The sequence below is a fragment of the Dendrobates tinctorius genome, unplaced genomic scaffold, assembly GCF_039654945.1.
Source record: "Dendrobates tinctorius isolate UK_male_01 unplaced genomic scaffold, ASM3965494v1 ptg000060l, whole genome shotgun sequence".
NCBI lineage: Eukaryota > Metazoa > Chordata > Amphibia > Anura > Dendrobatidae > Dendrobates > Dendrobates tinctorius.
Window position 1 is genome coordinate 50,143,582 of NW_027361728.1, and position 18,940 is coordinate 50,162,521.

The 18,940-nt window shown below is 40.5% G+C and overlaps 1 protein-coding gene across 1 annotated transcript in view; it reads left to right on the forward strand.

Moving 5' to 3' along the window:
* Positions 1 to 18,940, forward strand: part of SI (sucrase-isomaltase) — a 511,413-nt gene that overhangs the window by 446,922 nt on the left and 45,551 nt on the right. The window contains exons 63-64 of the mRNA XM_073578947.1: positions 6,890 to 6,924; positions 11,463 to 11,579. Of these exons, the coding sequence (XP_073435048.1) occupies positions 6,890 to 6,924; positions 11,463 to 11,579 (152 nt within the window). The remainder of the gene's footprint in view (positions 1 to 6,889; positions 6,925 to 11,462; positions 11,580 to 18,940) is intronic.

An 18,940-nucleotide genomic window follows, 5' to 3' on the forward strand; every position in this document is an offset into this window, starting at 1 on the left:
GTGGCTGGTGTTCTGTGGTGTGGTCTAAGATGGGGGGAAGAAGAATGAACCCTTTTAGTGAAATGAAAAGGCCTGGGAGAAGCTTCTCAATTTGACTCGAGATGGGGCCATTTCCCCAAGATATCAGACTTTCCTTTGGGTTTCCTACCTCCTATACGGGAGCAGGCAGTGGTGCAAGTGACACAAGGGGCTGTTGCCCATTTCTACATGTCAGGGGCTCTGGCAAAAACTGAAGCTGGGTCACTTACAGCCCAGGAAGCTGGGAATCTGGCTCCAGGAAGCAGGTGGAGGCAGTTTCCCAGCCTCCAAGGAAGCAGAAGAAACAAACACCTAAAGAGGATAACTGTATTCCCCTCCTTATATTTTTGTTCCTGGCTTTGCACTGAGTGCAAAGACTTTATACATTATGAGTGAAGGATTACATCTGCTAAATTTTCAAAATATTTCAGTTGTTGCCATTAATGGTTTGTGGATAACTGAATGACCCTCCTTATAATTTTTTCCTGGCTTTGCACTTTGCACAAAGCCTTTATGAGTGTACATAAACAGCCCTTTCAAAATATTTTAATGAGGCCCTCAAATTGTTGCCTTCAAAAGTCTATGGATTATGATATTACCCTCCAAATCATTTTTTCCTGGCTTTGCACTTTGTGCAAAGTCTTTATTAGTGTAGGAATGCATCAACTAAACTTTCAAAATATTTGAATGAAGGTTGCCAGTTTTTGTCTTCAAGGGTTTATGGATGACCATATGACCATCCTTATAACTTATTTTTGGCTTTGCACTGTGTAAAGAAGAGCCTTTAAGAGAGTAGGAGTACCACAACTGCACTTTGTTCACAATATTTGAATAAGGAACTACAGTTGGTGCCTTCAAGGGTATAAAGATGACCCTGCTTGCATTTTTTTGCAGGCTTTGCACTGTGTGCAGAGCTTTATGAGTTTAGGAGTACCACAACTACACTATGTTTACAATATTTTGAATGAAGCACTACAGTTGGTGCCTGGTGTATGGATGATTATGCTGGTAATTTTTGGCAGGCTTGCACTTACTGCTTAACCTTTTATGAGTCTGCTAGTACCACTACATGACAGTTTGATCATAATTTATAGGAAACCCTCCATTATATCTAATATAGGGTGTATCTGAGTCTCCTCTTCCATCTAATTTTTGGCAGTTCTTGCTTCCTACATAAATTGCACTGAAATTTCCAATTTTCTTTTGTTAAAATGTATGCAAATTTAATGAAATGTAATAAAATTTTTTGGTTTACTTAAATTATTATATTTTTTAATCTTTTTTAAATTTTGCCTTATAGACAAGTGATTATACAGGAAAAAATCTTTCTTAATATTTTTTTTCCTGAAAACTCCACTTTCACGTTGATTTTGAATGTTTTATTGTCAGTCATTAAAGTGGAGTAAAAGTGTGACATCACTGTTCTCAGCAGCGATCTGGAAGTCAGAGATGCTTCTATGGGTTTTCCCCATGCTGTTCTCCATACATTCAGCACTTTTTCAATCCATTTCAACATTTTCACTGCCCACCAGATCTTTCTTGTAGTATCTGCAGGAAATATGCTCCGATTTCCCATTGACCCCATTATACTCGTTACTTGAAACAAGCATCCGAGCATTAGGAATTGCTTGGTTTGTGTAATGAGCATCTGAGCATTTTAGTGCTCACTCATCTCTAATGTTTATTTAATTGTGACTGAGCATGCAATACGACATACATTTATATTTATAAGGAGGATTTGCAGATAATCGGCACTGCTAGTAACCCATATAATAAATCCAAATTCAGACCTAAAGTGCATGCATCTTTTCGATATTTAGTCATACTTTTCTTGTCCGGATGAAGAAGTCTGTAGTACTTTGAAATAGGATTTGGATTTATTATATGGGATACCAGAAGTGCTGATTATCTGTAAAGCCTCTTTATAAGTGTAAATGTATGTCATATAGCATGCCCAGTCACAATAAAATAAACATCTCTGTTTTCCCAGTCTGATGACCTGTTGAACAGGCAGCAGCTGGATGTATAAGTGATTAAAATGTTGTGCATACACAACTATATCAGGTTAGTGTAACCTTATTTAAACACTTTTATCTCCTTTGGATAAAGCCCTATTGCGATGTTTTTTTTCATCCTAATTTTATTCTGATACATTTAAAATTAACAGTCCCTTAAGAGTTTTAATTTTTTTCATAAATCTATAGTACATGTGATAATCAGAAACTTTATGAAATATCTTATCAGAGAAATCTGCTTCATCCTCCTTCTGGACTAATCATTCATCATCAGGGCTGTATTTGGCATTCATGCTGCCCTAAGCACTTTAAGTGGTTATGCCCCCTACTGATAAGTCAAACTATGAGCATGCACATACATCTATTTAAATTAGATATGCTATGTAACTTGCCAGAAGAAAAAATACTAAACTCTGCAACGAATCATTATTTGCACTTGCTGTGCATATGTTCAGTCTTTTGAGCTTCTTTTAACTGCTTCAGGTTTTCAAAGACGTCAAGCAGTTAAAATAGGTAACCTAACAGTGGTTTGAGTGGCTACCCCTTGGAAGCAAGTCACTAGTACTACAACTTAAATTAAGATAAAATGGTTGCAAAAAGATGTTAGAAAAGAAGCAAAAAATTAAAGTCGCAAAAAAAAGACACTAGTGTGTCTTCTGCCTGAAATACCTCACAGGATTCGCAAATGTCTAAATGTTTACTTACCCTTTAGATAGTAGTTAAGGCACTTACACACATAAAGGTACTGTCACACTTAGCGATGTACCAGCGATCCCGACCAGCGATATGACGCGGTCAGGATCGCTGGTGCATCGCTAAGTGGTCGCTAGTGAGCTGCCACACAAGCAGATCTCACCAGCGACATCGCTGGGGTTGGGGGTCGCTACTTACTTGTCAGACGAGGTGATCATGATGTCCTCCCGCCCGCGTCCACGCGTCACTCGTCGTCACAGCAGGAAGCCCAGCAGGAAGCTGACGACGAGAAACGGTCCATGACATTCTCGCGCGATCAGCGATAACCAGCGGGGGAGCGGTCGGAGGTAAGTATCAGACATAACGATATCGCTAGCAATATCGCTGTAGTTCACAAAAACCAGTGACGTTATAGCGATATTGCTAGCGATATCGCTTAGTGTGACAGGCCCTTTAGACTAAAGTTAGTGAACCCAGAGATAGGCAGGTTTGGATGACATTGTGATGATTGTCAGGGAGATAAGGATCCAGCATGTCTGATTTCAGACTGTGGATCCTTTTGTTCTCTAACATTTCACCGCCAGAGATGTCTAGCAGCAGCTCTCTCATAGAGAACACAAGACCACTTGATAAAGTGACAAAGTGAGCTCTCTTGTGTATGGGAGAGTCAGGCGAGATGGCTATTAGGCGAATGATAGGATAGCTGTCTATAGTGTATGTAAGGTTTAGTCAAATACTTCTTCAGCTGACATATGTGGTCTCATACAGACAGCTACATTTTTTAGTCTGGGAAACTGTCCCATTAATGATTTAATAGCAAGTCTAATAAGTTATATATTGCTATATCTACATGACTACATCACCTTAACAACTGTTGGTACATGAGTACATCACCAGAACCAACATCAGTTCATGACTACATCACCAGAACCACAATTTTACATAACTACATAACCATAATAATCGTAAATACATAACCAGAATCATCGGTACACAACTACATCACCAAAACTATCATAAGTACTCTACTACATCACCAGAACCTCTGTCGGTGTATGAATACATCACTAGAACCACCATTGGTACACAACTACATTGCCAGAACCACAGTCGGTACATGGCTACATTACCAAATTTAGTAAAGCAATAAATTGCAATGTCAGGGCAGCCAATTGTATCACAAGAAACTGCAGTTCCTAGTCTTTAACAATGATAAGTTGATAGGAGCTGCTGTTACTAGAGGTCATCAGACTGTGGACCATACAGAAACCAAAGTACTGATGAGGTGCAGGCAGTAGCTCTACCAAAAACATTTAAAAAATGCCTTAACTTTTGTGAGATATCTTGCATGTTTTAGGTCTTTTAATTCTGAGCACTTTGGTATGGATCTGGGTCCTGAGATCCCTGCTGATTGCTCAAAAGATCTCTTAGAATTACACAGCTTAGGAGACAGAGCTATGACTTTTTTCTGCAGCTGCTCTGTGCTGTGTGCAATTTTCTAAAACGTCTTTTCAACTGTGTTTGGGGGTCTCAGGACTAGATTCCCTACCGATCTGCTCCAAATTTTGGTGCATAAAACATAAAATGTCTCCCAAAAGTTTAGTTACTCTCTGAGGTTCATTTACAATGCTGCCAATAATGGGAAACCGATTATTAGTCTACCTAGACAAGCTGTCAATCACCCAATACATAAGCAAAATGTTAATTTGTCTGGTGAAATTACTTTTCAGCTTATCTAAAGGAATCTGTCACCCCCAAAATGCCAATTAAACTGCATAAACATATGCAAAAATGTATTTACAAACATCATATACAGTGTAGCTTAAAGGGGTTGTGCAGTCTAAAATGACAAGTCTGAAGTCACTCTGTGTGACTGCAGACATGTGAATGCATCCAGCACATGCACTGTGTGCCACAAAAATTCATCTGTGTCTGCACTGGGAACAGCAGTTAAGTATGCAATATGCTTACTCCAGAACAAAATCCTCATAGTGGAAAAAGAGTGACTGCAGACTTGTCATTCTAAATCGAACAATCTACTTTTTAATATGTAAATGAAGGGGCTTCAGTTCATCCTTGGTGTGACCTATGCCTTGATGCACCCTTTTGCCCTAATATTTGCATACAAAAGCCAGTTCCTTGTATTGATTGACAGCGCTCACTTAGTAAGAGATGTAGTTGTCTAAAACCACTTGGATATCTACACTTGCGATAACAATTCACACTGGATGAGCAAAGTAGCACACTCCAAGTGTTAATGTGGATGTGTACAATGTGGCTAGAGGTGCGTACTGATGAATTATAGATGCTAATACAAATGAATAGAGGTGCATGCTCCCCCTTTATCAAAAAGGTGAGGGAAGGTAAAAAAAAGTCTTCCCTCTTTTTTTGCACCACCCCCTGCAGCTTTTTGCACTAGGCAATGGACCTCCAGTGTCTTGTGATGAACACGGACTTGTTCGTTGTAAAAATGTTTAAATCATTGGAAAAATTTGTATTCAGTGAAAATGGACTTTTCCATTACAGAGGTCGGAGATATCAGTTGATGATTATGAGATTCTAAGGGATTTTCAGAAGAATGTCTGTGTCTGCCTCAAGCTCCTATTTCCTCTTGCCTCTTCATAGTATTCTAAAAGCACTAACTACCATTCCCTATCTCATAAGTGGGAAAATCTCCTTTCACTGAATACTGATTTTACCAGTGGGCCAGTGAGAATCGATTAAGATTAATTACATTATATTAGGGTATCGTTACATTTAGTGATGCACCAGCGATTCCGACCACGATACGACCCGGTCAGGATCGTTGGTGCATCGCTAAATGGTCGCTAGTGAGCTGCCAAACAGGCAGATCTCGCCAGTGACATAGCAGCGGTCAGCGGTCGTTACTTACCTGTCAGACGCGGCGATGAAGACGTCCTCCCGCCCACGTCCACGCGTCGCTCGTCGGCGCCAGCAGGAAGCCAAGCAGGGAGTGGCCGACGAGAAACGATCCAGGATGTTCTTGTGCGATCAGCGATAACCAGCGGGGGAGCCGGTCAGAGGTAAGTATGACCACATAGCGATTTCGCTAGCAATATCGCTGCTGCGTCACAAAATCGGTGATGCTTTAGCGATATCGCTAGCGATCTCGCTGTGTGTAACGGGGGTTTTAGAAAGTTGCTTACAATTTTATGTTCACTGTTGGTTTATGTAATTAAAGCTAAAATGACAGTAACTCTTTAACATCATTAATTTATGTTGTAGATTGTATTTGATTGCCTTTACGCAGAAAATATAAATTAACAATATATCAAGTGAGCATGTGCAATAACTTGTGAAAATTTAAACATTAGGAAGTTGATTTATAACAATGCTCTAACATTTAAAGCGAACCTGTCACCAGGTTTGGCCGATATAAGTTACGGTCATCACACTTCAGGACTGATATATAGCATTATAGAATGCTTTTATTGGTCCGGTGCTTCCCTTCTTGCGATACCGCCCTCCTGCTTGCTTTGTGTGAAGTACACCTGCACAGTAGCACGATGCCAAGAGACTTTTGTGGATGACACAGGGACATCACAAGAAGATGGGAGGCACCCCTCGGACTGGACTGCCCTGCAGGGGAGTATAATAAAAGTTATTTTTCTTCTCTTACAGGTCGGGTTGGGGGCAGATATATGGCATTATAAAATGCGGTATATCAGCTCTGAAAGGTGATGTCCTTAACTTATATCACCCAAAACTAGTTACAGGTTCCCTTTAAGTGCTAAACAAAAATAATCTCTATTTTAGAGACTGAGCTATCTTTCCATCCCAAATAATATCAAGAGGGGGTATAGCTTGAGATCTATATTCAGAATCTGTTACTCTGTGGGTTTCACAATAAAAAAAAGTTTATTCCAAGTTTCAGAAATATATCATATTTGTTAATACAAAGATACAAAGATTTTCGATTAAAGCAAGTGTTGCAAAATTACATTTTAAAGGTAGAAAACCAGCCATTGTGATTTTTTTGCTATTGTCAGAAAGATAACATCAGCATTATGTGAAGAAAAATACATTTTTATATGTAATTTACTTTTGTACATGTTTGCAACACAGTGTCCAATATACTTCTTTCACCTAGAGAAGTTTTGCAATTTGAGTAAAAGGCATGATATATTTCCTTTGTTTTTCAGGTATGATGGAGTTTAGTCTTTTCGGCATTTCTTATGTAAGAAAACATTTTATTTTACTTCCAGTATGAAGTTTATACTTCTGAAAATAGTACTTTTAAAGGGAATCTTTCAACAAGTTTTTGCTAATTAACCCCATAATACACCACAATGACTATATCCATCATGGAGCATATCATGGACTTTGGAGCTCAGCAGCAGAGCCTGCTCCGCAAATGGCAGTTACCAGATACCGTGGGAAAAATAATGATTTGTCAATTTTGCAAGTTTTCCCACCTGCAAAGAGTGGAGAGGTCTGTAATTTTTATCATAGGTACACTTCACCTGTGAGAGATAGAATCTAAAAAAAAATCCAGAAAATCAAATTGTATGCATTTTAGCATAATTAATTTGCAATTTATTGCATGAAATAAGTATTTGATACAATAGAAAAACAGAACTTAATATTTGTCACAGAAAATTTTATTTGCAATTACAGAGGACAAATATTTCTTGTAGTTCTTGACCAAGTTTCCATACATTGCAGCAGTGTTTTTGGCCCACTCCTTCATACAGATCTTCTCCTGGTCTTTCAGGTTTCAGGGTTGTCTCTGGGCAACATTGAGTTTCAGCACACTCCAAAGATTTTCTATTGGGTTCAGGTCTGGAGACTGGCTAGGCCCCTCCACGACCTTGAAATGCTGCCTACAGAGCCATTCCTTAGTTGACCTAGCTGTGTGTTTTGTGTTATTGTCATGATGGAAGACCCAGCCACGACTCATCTTCAGTGCTCTTACTGAGTGAAGGAGGATTTTGGCCAAAATCTTGTGATATTTGACCCCATCCATCCTCCCTCCAATAATGGGCAGTTGTCCTGTTCCTTTTGCAGAAAACTAATAGCAAAGCCACAAAAGAGGGCTAAAAATCCTCCAAAAATTCAAAAATACAGCAGAAAAAAGTGCAGCACTGCTTCCCTGCCCAGGTCTTTAAACAAATGCACTGCATGATGCAGCCAGGGCATATAGAAAAGATGTTGCAAAACACAAGTGCAGAATACTAAATAGACAGCCACTCGCAACCTACTCATTCTTGGAGGGGGTGACTGCTTAGTATACATTTGCACAATAGAGCCCTGTATAGGGTGCTTTTCACATGCAGGTAATGCATAGTGTCTGGTTCTCAGCTTATTAGTCACGCCCCTACTATTTGATTAGGTGTGCTGGCCTGCACTCTCTAAATGCATCCCATGTGAACACCCATGTATACAAGACCCAGGCTGTCTATTTAGTATTTTTCACCTGTGTTTTGCAACATCTTTGCTATTTGGGCTGGCTGCATCCTGTACTGCATTTGTTCAAAGACCTGGGCAGGGAAGTGGTGCTCTCTTTTGCAGAAAAGCACCCAAAAAGTATGATGTTTCCCCCACCATGCATCATGGTTGGGATGGTGTTCTTGTGTTGTACTTAGTATTTTTCTTCCACCAAACAAAGTGAGTGGAGTTGATGCCACAAAGTTCTATTTTGGTCTCATCTGACCACATGACCTTCTCCCATGCCTCTTCTGGATCATCCAAATGGTCATTGATGAACTTCAAATGGGCCTGGATATATGCTGGCATGAGCAGGGGGAACCTTGCGTGCTTTGCAGGATTTTCTTGATGGCATAGTGTGATTCTTCCATTTTCTAATAATTGCACCAACAGTTGTTTCCTTTTCACCAAGCTGCCTTCAGTCCTGTAGCATATCGTAGCTTTGTGCAGGTCTACAATTTTGCCCCTGGTGTCCTTAGACAGCTCTTTGTTCTTGGCTATGGTGGAGAGGTTGGAGTGTGATTGATTGAGTGTGTGGACAGGTGTCTTTTATACAAGTAGCAGATTCAAACATCTGCAATTGATACAGGTAATGAGTGCAGAGTAGGAGGGTTTCTTAAACAAAAACTAACAAGTCTGTTAGAGCGAGTATTCTCGGTGGTTGGTAGGTGATCAAAATCTTATTTCATGTCATAAAATTCAATTTAATATTTTAAAAATCATTCAATGTGATTTTCTTTTTTTTCATTCTTAGATTTTGTCTCTCACAGTTGAAGTGTATGTACAACAAAAATTACACATCTCTTCATTCTTTGTAGGTGGGAAAACTTGCAAAATCGTCAGTGTATCAAATACTTATTTTCCTCACTGTATGTTTTTAACTGACATCTGCCTCTGATAGCAGCTATAGGTGTTCCCATCAATTGCTGTTGTTAACCTCTTTAATGCTGCTAATAATATTCTATTATATCCAGCCTGTCATTGCACGTCATAATAGACAGAGACTTTTACTATGCATGACAATTCTGTTGTATTACTGTATATAGTAGAAGTGGAAAGATGATAACAGGATAATGTGCCATAAGGGAACTGATAAAGATTTTTTCTTTAAAAGTAAGCAAAATAAAAATTCAAAACAAATTTGAAATCATCCACCTCTTCCCCTTAATAATAAAAATTTTAAAAAATAAAAAAACATATACAAATTTGTTATCAATGTTTTGAGAAAAGTCTAATCTATTTAAATATAATATAATATTAACTAACTCGGTCTGTAACTGTAAAGAGAAAAAAAAATTAAAGAGAAAAAAATTGAAATACTGGAATTGCAGGTTTTCAGCGGTCACAATTAAAAAATAAATTAATAAGCAATTAAAGCATTGCAAATAGTAAAAATATCCTATATTACATATACTATAGAACATCAGATTACCAAACAAACAATACAAAAGATCTAACTCTGACACACTTCAACAATATGAAGAGAGAACTTGTTGCTTTTAGAGTTTTATTAGTTTGTCTTGCGCAAAAAAGAGTGGTTTCCAAACAATGTTTTGGCTCAGGCACGAGCCTTCATCAGGAAGACCATCTTCTGGTAGTTATATCATGTGTAGGTCCCGGATTTTCAGATTGTACTATGAAGTCTGTCAAAAAGTGGTCTTGCAAAGATGATGACATGCCCATAAAGTGTTATAAGAGGTAGTTCAGACCACAATGTGCCTACACACTGAAGCGATCACAAACAAGGACACAGGTGGGAGCCACAAGCCAGCTGCAACCTTCTGAATGAAAAGTGATTAAGGCTCATTGTGGTCTGAACTACCTCTTATAACACTTTATGGGCACTTCATCATCTTTGCAAGACAACTTTTTGACAGACTTAATAGGACGATCTGAAAATCCGGAACCTACACATGATATAACTACCAGAAGATTTTCATCCTGACGAAGGCTCGTGCCTGAGCCGAAACATTGCTTGGAAACCACTCTATTTTGCACAAACTAATTAAACTCTAAAAGCAACAAGTTCTCTTCATATTTTTGGAGTGTGCCGGGGTTAGATCTTTTGTATTGTCTTACTGTTTTACCCCTGAGCACCTAACAGTGGTTGAGCTTGATCCTTTCTGCTTTTAGTACCAAACAAACAATGTGTCCAAACACAGCTACATTAATTGAAAAAAATGTTACAGATTTTTGAAAATGATGTCTCAAACTAGGTTTTATTTTTGTTTGAATTTCCGGGTTTATTTTTCACCACTTAAAAAAGGGACATTTGGTATCATTGTAATCATACTGACCTGGACAAATCAGATATCCAAGTCATTTTACTGTAGAATGAATGCTGAGAAAGAAAACCCAAATAATTGTGGAATTGCTTATTTTTGCAATTTCACTTCACTTTGATTTCTTTTCATTTTCAAGTAAACCTATTGATAAAGTGGAGGGTGCCATTCAAAAGTAAAACGAGACCCTAAAAAACAAGCCCTTACATGGCTTAGTCAGCAGGGAAATAAAACATTACAGCTCTTTTATGAGCGACAGGGAAAAATAAAAGCCCAAAAACTAAACATTGCTTGATGATGGCTGGTTATATGTTTTTATGAGAGCTGCATGATGTAGGGGAGGAGACTCTGATTCTGCTAGAGTTGAGTGAAAATCTTTGGTTCCCCTCTTATTCGGCAAGCTATTGCACTTGCCGAATAAGCTATAGAGTGATCCGGGGTTCCTATATCGTGCCGGCTGAACAGCTGATCACTGCCGCAGCTGCATGTGTCAAGGCTGTGTCACTGTCACAGCACATGCATAGAGAGACTGTGTGTTTTGCTCTCCATGCATGTGCTGTGACTGTGACACAGCCGCGACACATGCAGCTGTGGCAGTGATCAGCTGTTCAACTGGTGCACTCCAGGAAGCCAGGTTCCCGCTTTAGCTTATTCGGCAAACGCTATAGCTTGAACCGAAGATATTAGCTTAACTCTAGTTATCACTAGAGAACTAGTTGTCCTGTGCCATGTAATCCTTTTGCTCTGTGTATCTTGCCCCACCAACTGATTGTCAGTTTTATGGCAATATATAGTATAGACAGAAAGCTGCCAATCAGTGGTGTGGGTGTTGCTACAGAGAGAACTGCTATATCTACAAGAAAGAAAGCAGTGGTTTTATAAAAGCTACACCAAGCAGCAAAGTAAGTGGGGCATCACTGGAATTATCTATCTTTATGTCACACTGCTCTCAGATTACATAGCAAAAACCTTGCAATAAATTTCTTGCATTTTTCAATTTTTACAGACTGGTGCAGACATTTGTGGATTTTTTGGAGATACTACATATGAACTCTGTGCTCGATGGATGCAACTTGGTGCATTCTATCCCTATTCTAGGAACCACAATGGAAAAGGTTATATGGTAAGTAAATTAATATTCAAAACAATTGCAAACTACCGATACTAAAATTTGCTATTCATAGGCAAAAAAAATTTGCCTAGAGGGGATCAATTTTTCTGAAAATACTTTTGAAATCAGTAAATTAATAATCAGTAAATTAATAATTCATACACTCGATCTGTGAATCAAGGAACACATGTACCAAGAATCATCCTTGTGATGCAATTGCAGATTGCCAGTGTCTTGCCATGGCAGTTGTAAGCCTAATAAAGGCACATTTGCTGATATCTTAGTCCTGTGGCTGGCATTAATAACAGAACATCAATTTCAGTATAAAGAAAATGTTACTTGTATATTCCTAATTTAATTTCCTTATGTGGACTATAATAACTTTTAATTATTTAAATACTAAAAATATTCTTTAAAAATATAACAAAAATATTAAAGTTGAAAGGATACACTTTTCCTAGTTAAAAATAAATAAATAAAAATAAGCATATTCGGTAATATCATGTCTATTAATCTCTGGTCTATCAAAATAAATACTCATTTAAACCATATGTTAAATAGCAAATAGAGAAAGAATTGAAAACATACAGTAAAAAAGTAAGCAAATAATTAAATGAACACCAAGATGGTATCAATGGTGTGCAAAAATCAAGCACAATGAATGACATAGAAAAGCAAAACCCGAAAAATACAGAGGTAAACCTTTTTTACATTTCACTCCACTGTGAACCTCTTTCCCATTTATCAGTACATGTTATGTTAACCCCCTTCACCATGAAGCCTGTTTTCAACTTCCTGACCACTTTCACTTTATTAGGTCATAACTGAAAAACTTCAATGTATTCCACAGATTCTGAGATAGTTTTTTTTTCATGACAAAGTATAATTCATGATAGTGGTAAAGTTTCTTTGATATGACATACGTTTATTTACAGAAAAATTGGGAATTTGGCCAAAAAAAAATGCAATTTGAAAATTTTGTAATAATTATGCCCTTAGGGTATGTGCACACGCTGCGGATTCCGCTGCGATTCCGCAGCGGTTTTGGCCGCTGCGGACCCGCAGCAGTTTTAGCTGCGGTGTACAGTACCATTCAAATGAATGGTAAAAAAAAAACGCTGTGTAGACGTTGCGGAAAAATCCGCGCGGATTTGCTGCGGTTTTGAAACCGCAGAAAGAATTGACATGTCAATTCTTTCTGCAGAATCCGCAGCGGGTTCCTATCTCCACCATTGTGGAGATGGTGAATCCGCAGGACCAAACCGCAGGCAAAACCCCAGATAATCCGGAGGTCTTTTGACCTGCGGTTTATCTGCGGTTTTTGCAAAATCCGTACGGATTAATCCGCAGCGGATTCCGCAGCGTCTGCACACACCCTTAAATCAGAGTCATGTCACACAAAATACTTAACATATAACAGATCCACATTTCCCACATGTTTAATTTACATCAGCAAAATTTTTTAAACAATTTTTTGCTAGGAATTTATGAGAGTTAAAAGTTGACCAGCGATATCTCATTTTTAACACAAAATTTGCAAAACCATTTTTTTAGGGACCACATCCCATTTGAAGTGAATTTGAGGGGCCTATAGAACAGAAAAGACCAAAAAGTGGCACCATTCTAATAGCTAATCCTTTAAGGTGCTCAAAACCACATTCAATATTTTTTTTAACCCTTCAAGTGCTTCACAGAAATTAATGAAATGCGGAAGAAAAAATAAACATATAACTTTTTTTCACAAAAAAATTCATTTAGATCCAATTTGATTGTTTTTACTTTCAGAAGGGTAAAAGGAAAAAATTAACCATACAATTTGTTGTGAAATTTTTCCTGAGCATGCCAATACCCCATATGTGGGGTAAAAACCGCTATTTGGGTGAACGGCAGGGCTCAGAAAGAAAGGAGCGCCATTTGTATTTTTGAATGTAAAATCTGTTGGCATAATTAGCGAACTCCATGTCGTGTTTGTAGAGCCCCTGATGTGCTAAATAGTGGAAATCTCCCACAATTGACACAATTTTGGAAACTAGACCCTTTAGGAATCTTATCTAAATGTGTATTTAGCTCCTTGACAGAAGCTTGTAACATTGAGCCTTAAAAAACAAATCACATTTTTCCAATGAAAATGTTTTTTGTGCCAAATTTTACATTTTCTTAAGGGTAACAGGATTAATTGAATCATACAGATTGTTGTACAAATTCTCCTGAGTTCACCTACCTGCAATATGTGGTCAAAAACTACTTTTGAGGCACAGTGCAAAGCTGAAAAGGGCAAACCGCCATTGTAGTGACCAGTATGTTGAAGTGATCAGTACATTATAGTGACTAGTACATTATGCTGAACTCATGCTTCTGGAGACACAAACATTTAAATTAGGCGGTCTTTCATCACTGCAAAAATGCCAAACATGTGGGTACTAAATGTGGTTTAGACATACTGTGGCTCAGAAGGAAGGGAGGCATTTGGATTTGGGAGCGCAGAATTTGCTGAATTTCTTTTAAGGGGCGTAGATTCATTTTGCTTTTCTAGAGCCTTTGTACTACCAGTACAATGGAAGCCCTATATTTCCATTGACAGATGACGGACCTGAGTGAAGACTTGCTTTTTTTGTGAATTGAGCTTAACCCCTTTCCGACATCGGGCATAAATGTACGCAGATGTCGGACTCCCTCTGTTTGATCCCGGCTCCGACATTGAGTCCACACCTTTATGGGCACATGTCAGTCGATCTATATAGCTGACTTGTGCCCGCAACAGCCGCAAGTAGAATCGCAATCCACTGGCGGCTGTTAACTAGTTAAATGACACTGTCAGATTCTGACAGCGGTATTTAACTCACATTTCCTGTAAGCGCCAGAAATCCCACTCATCTGAGACCCTGTCACATGATCGCAGGTCACCGATAGGTTGGCATGACAACCAGAGGTCTCCAGCAGACCTCTATGTTTGTCACTGCCAGATTGCTATGATCGCTGCCCGGTGGTTGGGGCTCATACTAAGTGAGCAATTCTGCTACATACAGATGATCTGATCATCTCCTGTATGTAGCAGAGTCGATCGGAGTATGGCAGCTTCTAGTCTTCCATGGAAACTATTAAAGCATGCCCAAAGTAAAAAAATATATTTAAAAATATTAGAAAAATAAAAAATATAAAAGTTCAAATTACCCCATTTCGCCCCATTCAGAATTATTATTATTATTATTTATTATTATAGTGCCATTAAATCCATGGCACTTTACATGTAAGGAGGGGTATACATAATAAAAAATTACAATAATCATAATCAATACAAGTCACGACTGGTACAGAAAGATAATGGACCCTGCCAGCAAGAGGTAGAGAGTTCCAGAGGAGGAGGGATGTGCGAGAGAAATCTTGTATGCAATTGTGGGAAGAAGAGATAAGAGGAGAGTCGAGAAGGAGATCTTGTGAGGATCAGAGGTTGCATGCTGGTAGGTACCGGGAGACGAGGTTACAGATGTATGTTGGAGACAGGTTGTGGATGGCTTTGTATGCCATGGTTAGGGTTTTGTACTGGAGTCTCTGGGCAATGGGGAGCCAGTGAAGGGATTGACAGAGGAGAGGGGGATAGGTGGATGAGTCAGGCAGTAGAGTTTAAGATAGATTGGAGGGGCGTGAGAGTGTTAGAGGGGAGGACACACAGCAGGAGGTTGCAGTAGTCAAGACAGGAGATGATGAGGGCATGCACAAGAGTTTATGCAGATTCTAGGTTGAGGAATGTATGGATCTGGGAGATGTTTTTGAGTTGATGTTGGCAGGAGGTAGAAAGTGCTTGGATATGTGATTTGAAGAAGAGATCAGAGTCAAGGATTAAACCAAGACAGCGAGCTTGTGGGACTGAGGAGAGTGAGCAGCCATTTACTTTAATGGTTAGGTTTGCTGGGAGAGTCGAGTGAGATGAGTCAAAGATGATGAATTTTGTCTTGTCCTCATTAGAAATTTAGCAGAGAACAAGGATTAAATAGTGGACAGATGTGGGATTTTAGTGAGTAAGGAGGTTATATCTGGTCCAGAGAGGTAGATCAATTTGTCATCAGAAGAGTTGAGCGACTTTTGGTTTTTTAGGGTCGCGTTTCGTTTCGTGAAACCCGACTTTTCCAAAAGTCGGGTCGAGCAAGATCGTCCGATTATAGGGAAAAGTCGGGGTCGTCCCGAAACACGAAACCCAATGTAAGTCAATGGGGAATAAAAGTCGGCAGTGAGAGGAGGACAGGAAACATACCTACAGTGCCCATTTGAATGCCAAAAGCATCAATTCTTCTTACTTAAGCTTGTCAACCTTAATTAACTTCATAATACAAGTTACGCACTGAAAAATGGGGGTTATTTGGCTAAAGTTGTGGGGGGAGGGCTGGCTGCAGGTTTTCATGTGCCCTGGGCGAAAGAGCGCCCCTTTAACACATACCACAACTCATCATGCTCCGATACGGCAGAGAAATAGCAGTATAGTACAATGAAAAATACCTCACTTTTTACATCTCATGACGAGGCCCATCTATTTCTCCATACAAAATCATTGGTCCTATATAATGTTTGAAACAGTATATGATGAGCTCCACATAATGCTACAGTATATGTTGGTCACCATGGATGAAGCTCCACTGTCTTATTGGCCCAAATAATGCTCCAAACATAATGGGCCCCATTTCTAATGATCTAGTGTATAATGGGCCCTGTAAATGCTGCTCCAGTGTCTGATGTCCACCTTTGGAATGTTCCAGTGTATGGTGGGCCCCATCTATCATTCTCCAGAGTATAGTGCTCCCCAAAAATTGCTGTCCCAACATTGAAAACAATCAAATAAGTCTCCTCGCTAGGGAATCCCTGTACTTGTCTGGAATCCTCGTCGTCCCCATCTTCCATCTCACTGCACAGTATTTCAACTTTGCAAGTGCTGTGATCCTGAGCAAGCAGGGGGGGCCCACTCGTTGGCGACGGCACTGGCACAGGGCCCCTGATAGTACGGTGGTGTGTCTGATGGCGGGTGGGCCGAACCTGCACTTTCATCTGCAGCTTCCTCTTTGTCACCGTGTAAGATGGAACTGTATATGGGAAGGGTAACCTGAGTTTCATCAGGGTCAGATTCAGGTCGTGTAGCGTGCGAGGGGAATGTAGTGGTCTGGGTCAATGTACCAGCAGATTCATCGAGCAGTGGCTGGGCATCAGTGCACTTGTGTCGCCCCCAGGAGTACGGTCGCCACAGTGGCATTACCTTCTTCCTAGGGAGTGTGATGTCATGCTTGGGAGCAACGAAAGATCTCTCTAGCAGGTTAACTGATTGGGCGGCGTTATTCCCACGAGTCATGACCCTCCAAACAGCGTTCATGAAGGCAAAGTGTTTGTTTTACGTGGGCAGTATGGTTGCAAAGCTGAACCTTAAAGGAATGTCCAGAAGGGCACCACCAGGAGTGGAGCCTATGGTTAAATTCGACTCCACCTGGGAAACCTCAACCATGCCAGCTACAGAACAGATGCACACATTGCAAGCTTAATTCCATTAACGAACGAGACTCCGTCATGCCCCACGGTCGGAGTCCGGCTTACTAGAGGGACACGTGAGGCTCTGGCACATGAGATTGGCCAATAACTGGTGTGTCATGCCCTTACATGTCCGTGGCTGCATGTGCGCTACACTGAAAAGGCCAGCGTTTGTCGCTTACAGATGCAGATAACCCGCTGAACAACGTTAGTGATGGGGATCACTGATTACAATTATTACCCGCGAACAATGATTTCCCAGTAAGTGCAAGTCAACCGCAGTTCCAGAATTAGGCCTAACCGTCATTCCTGAAAAAATGAAAAACTTACGTGTGCAAACCACAGGTGCTGTAGCTTGCTTAACAGCTCGCCAGCCGTTCTCACGCCCAGTATGGATTACACGTGATTGCACAAAGGTGAGAAAGGGTACCGTATCCCCAGATTACATGTATGGATAGCGTACACATTCAAAATATATGTCTATACATCAGGAGGCAGGCTCAGACGGTGTTAGGCCCTATATGGATTGCACATGATTGCACAAAGGTTAGAAAGGGTACCGTATCCCCGGATAACATGTATGGATAGCGTACACATTCAAAATATATGTCTATACATCAGGAGGCAGGCTCAGACGGTGTTAGGCCCAGTATAGATTGCACGTGATTGCACAAAGGTTAGAAAGGGTACCGTTTCCCCGGATAACATGTATGGATAGCGTAAACATTCAAAATATATGTCTATACATCAGGAGGCAGGCTCAGACGGTGTTAGGCCCAGTATGGATTGCACGTGATTGCACAAAGGTTAGAAAGGGTACCGTTTCCCCGGATAACATGTATGGATAGCGTACACATTCAAAATATATGTCTATACATCAGGAGGCAGGCTCAGATGGTGTTAGGCCCAGTATGGATTGCACGTGATTGCACAAAGGTTAGAAAGGGTACCGTATCCCCAGATAACATGTATGGATAGCGTACACATTCAAAATATATGTCTATACATCAGGAGGCAGGCTCAGACGGTGTCAGGCACAGTATGGATTTGACGGCCCAGACTACACAGCGGAGGAGCAGGGAGAGGTAAAGATTGCAAATGCTGGGGCCCTGCCCAAGCAAGGGGGGCCCACTCGTGGGCGTCGGTACTGGCACTGGGCCCCTCATAGTACGGCGGTGTGTCTGACGGCGGGTGTGCACCACCACCGTCAGAGACACTTGATTGCACTATGAAGGACCCTGTGCCAGTGCCCGCGCCCAAGAGTCGGCCTACCCACCTGTCCAGGGCAACGGCACTCGCACGGTGTCGTGCGCTAGGTGGTGACCCCGGCCATGGGGGGGAGGCAGCACAGTTAGGGAGTTTTAGAAAGTGGCATATGTTGATGTTGGACATTCAGCTGATGCAAAAGGTGAAATAGGTCAAGTCCCAGGAAGAGGTGGACCAAAGCAAGCCATTTTTCTGTCACCCTATGTGTCATCAGGGGAAGGTGGGACAAAATCCTTGGAAACCCATGCGTGGTTCATTTTAATGAAGGTTAGATCATCCACATTTTGGGTTGACAGACGGGTCCTTTTTTCTGTCAGGATTGATCCAGCTGCACTGAAGACTCTTTCCGATAGCACACTTGCAGCTGGGCAAGCGAGCTCCTGTAAGGCATATTGTGCCAATTCAGGCCAGGTATCCAGTTTAGTGGCCCAATAGTCAAAGGGGAATGACCTGTGTGGGAGAACATCGATATGGGAGGAAAAGTAGTTTGTAACCATAGTTGACAACTGCTGTCTCCTGTCACTTTCCATCGATGCAGTATTACCAGTTGTGTGAGCGGTACTTGAAAAATCAGTCCACAACATTGTCATGAAACCCCTGTC